Genomic DNA, 5,024 nt, shown 5'->3' on the forward strand with positions numbered 1-5,024 from the left:
GGGATGGAAGGGAGGTCACAACCATCCAGTGAGGGATGGAAGGGAGGTCACAACCATCCAGTATGGGATGGAAGGGAGGTCACGAGCATCCAGTATGGGATGGAAGGGAGGTCACAACCATCCAGTGTGGGATGGAAGGGAGGTCACAACCATCCAGTGAGGGATGGAAGGAAGGTCATGAGCATCCAGTGTGGGATGGAAGGGAGGTCACGGCCATCCAGTGTGGGATGGAAGATGCCTCCAAACTGATCTTGGTAATCACTTACCAGGAAGAGCCATACTGCTAGAAGTTTGGCACATTAATGGGCTCTCCCGATACTCACCTGGGTGACTGATCTAGCCCAGGTCTTATAGACACTTTCCAGAACACTGCATTTAGTCCCCTGTCTTTGCAGGAAGTAGGCTACAGTCAGGATCCTAAGCTGTTTTAGAAGTGCACTCGGATCAAGGCTAAGAGAAAATTAGCAGACCGGCAGTTCACAGGAAGCATCTTCCCACCGCAGAGGCAGTCTGAATCAATATTTAGCAAATTTGGGGGGTTGTGGGTGCAAATTATCCCTTCCTTGCTGTAGCTCTGATTTTAGATGCTGCTCTCTGGGGAGGACACAGATATAGGAGCGTGAACACAAGCCGCCAACACTCATAGCAGCGTGACTTCTGGACAAGCTCTGCCTTCACCACGTGTTGTTAAACATTTGCATCTAAGATACCTCTGACCATGGCAGAACAAGGGAGTTATTACAGCACAGAAAATCTCTCTCACACACACAGATTGACGAAGCCCCACTGCGGACAGCGTGGGTGAAGAAGGCGTGGTGCTGACATCTACACCGGCAGCTTTGGGTCCCACCAATCACATGAGGTGTCTTGTCCAAGACAAAATACGTTTGCTCCAATGTTGAGTGAAGTCCAAATGAACAAAACTCCATGCAAAGAGCTTACAGTTCTCTTTAAAATACCCGCCTCTCCCAGCATGCTCGCCCTTCCCGGGTGACCGCTGGAAACTCATAGCCCCGTGACTTGAACGGTTCTCCTTTTTCCGTGGACCTTTGCAAATGTAAACACTGCACGCAGGGAGATGGTCACAGGTGAGCTAGAAAAGTTCACAGGCCAAAAGCTCACATTACATTTGTTTTTTTACATAAATTACATGTTTCATAGCAGGTCCCGATTTGGCACTGACACAACATCCCTTTTGATTAAAAAAAAAAAAAAAAAACATGTCTTGCTTTTGTTTCCTACCTCCTAAAATATATCAAAGTCTTAAGTCGAATCATTATTCTTCTGAGATAGGACAATTTAGTCTTTTCACCATATTTTCTATGGCAAGTATAAAGAAATATGGACTTGTCATGAAAATTACATTAGTAAGTCAAGTGGTAAGGATTCTAACTCTGAAGTAGCATTACCCCGGGGAATAATATTTGGGGAAAATGAGCATTAAACTTTTGTTAGGACTAGTTTAATAAAAAAAAATGTATCTACATACAAGGCAGCATTTCTCTAGGCATGCATATTCTTCCATGTGTTTCGTTGTCTTCAGCCTGTCTGAGTCAAATGTCTCTCTTGCTTTCTCCAAGTGACATGGATATTACCCAGGGTCTAATGAAATTTTGTCCAGTTTTCAGTCCCGCCGAAGTTACTGGATGACTGGCTTCATAGGTTCTTGGGAGGCATAGCTAATAGATATCGCCAAGAACATGCTTAAAGCTCAAACATACAGTCTTCTTCCCCAGGAACCTCCCCCTGGTGCCTCTGAAGATCGTTGGTCCTTGGCAGATCCCTGGGCGTTGCTTAGTTTGCTCTAAATATTCCAGTTCACAGGCTTGTTTCAAAGTATAATCACTGCTGATCTCCTGAGATGAACATGATGGGCCTCACGTTCCAAGACAGACCTCTGAACACCCATAGAGACAGAATGAAAAGCCACCTCCTCCACCCTACTCAGAAGAGGTGCCTGTCCATGAAGGTTTAATGGAATAAAATCCACTATTCTGTGCCATGGTTGTATTTTAAAACACACAGGCTAGATTATTACCTTTCCTCTCAAAGCTGAAGGGAAAAAAAGAACTTTTTCCCTAAGTTAACTGACTTTAAAATGTAGAGTTCTATGGCATGCCTTTAATCCCAGAACTCGGGAGACAGAGACAAGTGGACCTCAGTGAGTCCGAGGCCAGCCTGGTCTACACAGTGAGTTTCAGGACAGCCAGGACAATCCCACAGCAAAACTCTGTCTCAAAAAAAAATGTAGATTTCAAATATTCTTTACTGCTTTACAGAACAGGCCTTGTCCCTTGGGATCTGAACTTATTTGTAGAATGCTACTGAATTCTCACTCCTTGAGAGACAGCAGCTGTACAGAATTTTCTTTTGTTTCAGAAATACAATTTTATAATGAAGCTAATTGGACTTCAGTGGACCCACGAGTTCCTCAACAATCAAAGTACCTTAACAGCTGTGGAATGTATTTAGAATGATATGGATTGTGGTCAGGAGAACGAGCTGCCATGTTTTGTGATTGTCCACTGCATCCTCTTCTCTCTACCCACATGGGAGCTGGGGGCCAGGCGGTCCCAGTGCGCCTTCACACGTGGGTGCAGTTGGTGGATGGCGGGGTGTCTATTCGGCTCTTGTTTTCTTTAGTGTCGCTGGGGACTGATTCGTTGCAAATGTGGCACTTGAACACTTGCTTGTACGCCTTCCGGAAGTTTTCTGAGAGGAAGGCATATATGATGGGGTTCACCGAAGAGTTGCTGTATGCCAGGCAGTGGGCAGTAATCCTTAAGAAGAAGGAAGCTTGGGTCAGCGGGAACGCCCCGAACTCAGCCCAGAGGTGGACGACGTGATGGGGCAGCCAGGATATGCCAAAAACCACAACCACCACCAGGACAGTCTGCGCAGTCTGGAAGAGAGGGAGAGCAATGGCAGAGTGTTGGAGAGGGAACAGGAGTTGCTTGAACACGCCAGTTACATCAGAAGAACACAGCACTGTAAAACATACCCCAATAGCATACGTGTGTACCTCGATGGGATCAAACAAAAGTGTTAAATTTGATCTCACATAATATCTCTCTGTTCATCATCTCAGGACTCAGCTGTGACCTTACAGGGTCCTGACTCCTAGGCCTGTATTCAGTGCGTGAGGATGTGATAAACGTGAGATTAGAAATGGATCTAGATTAAGGACTGTCACTTCAACTAGCAGAATTCTACCAGCAGCCAAGAGATCCAGAGCAGGAGGAACCAGAGCTCCGAACCAGTGTGACCCAGACACAAGACCCTGATTCAATGAAAACAAAACAACAGAACAGCATGCCTCTTCCAGTGTGTGCACACCAAGTTCCATCGAGAGCCCGGAGCTCAGACAAACGCTGCACACAAACATGTGGGAGATGCCGGTGTCTCCTCATTTGCTGAGGACAAGATGGAGACTGGGGAGCTAACATTCCCACAGAGTTATTCTTAGTGCAGTCTGTAAGCCAACCTTGCTTGTTAGCATAACTTTGACCTTTCTCTTGTTGCTCCCATTTCAAAAATACTGAGAAATTTGGGGCTGGGGTCTCCATGTTCTCTAATGATCCCCAATGGAGGAAGCTGTCATAGGCTTGTGATCTCAACACGAGGGAACACATAGGGACTGAGCCTTGCCCTTTGTATATGGTCAAGGGCTCCCTGCTGCCCACCAACCTAGGAAGCAGAGCAAACCTCAGAAGACCTTTTGTAAAGGACACTGCTGACAGGGATGTCATACATGGCAGGACTTCCTCTTCTGCTTCTCATGACAGGGTATCCTATTGCCCTAGAATGTCAAGTCTGAAATAGAGTGTACGGTGCCAACTCCTCCAGGACTGTTTCCTGGCAGCAAGCTATAACAACAGTAGACGTTTATCACGGAGGATGGTTGGAACCCAACAGGTAATGAGAGACCAGACTTCTGACCTAGAAGGCAGAGACAGGGGCTTGCTGGATTTCGGGTCAAGAATAGCAAACACTAGGAGGCGTGAGGTACAGGAGAGGAAAGCTAAATTCACTAAAGAGGCACCATGGATTTTGTAAGACTCACTGGCCAGACAGCAGGTCTGTCCATCATCTTTGAAAGATGACAAAACCTCCCCAAGACTTGATTTCCTCATGAACAAAGAAAATTAACCAACAAAATGATTCCCGGATTGTGCCTGGACCATGTGAGCACTAAACCAGCTCAGCTATTAAAAACCCACAGGCAGGTGTTACAAAGTAAAAGCTTACCTATTAAGTCCACTTACTGCCTGGGCCACAGAGCAAACGTAATTAGCTCACACGTATTAAGGAAGTGTTTGCTATCAATCTGCTTGCCCATTAGTGTGTGAGAACTGCCATTCTCTGGTGCGTTCATCAAACAATCTAGAAAAGATGTCCACAGTACAGGAGAATACAGCCTCCTCCGTCTAAGACGATTAGGCCGTCTCTCTATGAAAGTACCACCCTGTCGATATTCCATGCCTTCTTTTAGGGAACATGGGCTAAGCAAAGAACTAAGATCAGATCTACTCATTGGCAGCTTATGGGGAAGATTCATATCTTATCTGAAATGCAAATGGTTGTGTACCCTGAGTATGCAATATTTTTTATGGCAGCCGTTTCTCTGGGTATTTGTGATTCATCCAATCATAACCTCTAAATGTTTGCAAGCCCTCTGCTCTTCTCAAAAACATGCATATGAGCCCGTTTGTGTGTGTCTGTGTGTGTGTGTGTGGTCACCTGGCAGTTTTGAATGCAAGTGCTTGATAATTGATGATACAAATATTATAAACAAATACTAGATGTAAATTCATATGAACTATCATCTACCTACTATTGCTCCTATGAGAGCTTACTAGAATGCTTCTGAGTCCCACAGTGGTCCAGCTGGGCGTCTCAGAGAAGATACTCTCCTATCTGTCTCTTTAAGTACTAAGGTCCACATGAGTGGATGTTCTTAGCTGTTTCACATGTCTGTGTTTTTCACACAAGCCCTGGGCTTTCCCAGTTTTCTTCTTCTTCTT

The 5,024-nt window shown here is 45.4% G+C and overlaps 1 protein-coding gene across 1 annotated transcript in view; it reads right to left on the bottom strand.

Annotated features, from left to right (window-relative positions):
- Window positions 1-985: 985 nt before the first annotated feature.
- The window catches only part of Galr1 (galanin receptor 1), a 16,320-nt gene continuing 12,281 nt past the window's right edge, over window positions 986-5,024 (bottom strand). Inside the window, exon 3 of the mRNA XM_005356317.2 lies at window positions 986-2,902. Within this exon, the coding sequence (XP_005356374.1) occupies window positions 2,585-2,902 (318 nt within the window). The 3' untranslated portion in view covers window positions 986-2,584. The remainder of the gene's footprint in view (window positions 2,903-5,024) is intronic.

This window comes from Microtus ochrogaster, chromosome 18 (genome assembly GCF_000317375.1).
Source record: "Microtus ochrogaster isolate Prairie Vole_2 chromosome 18, MicOch1.0, whole genome shotgun sequence".
NCBI lineage: Eukaryota > Metazoa > Chordata > Mammalia > Rodentia > Cricetidae > Microtus > Microtus ochrogaster.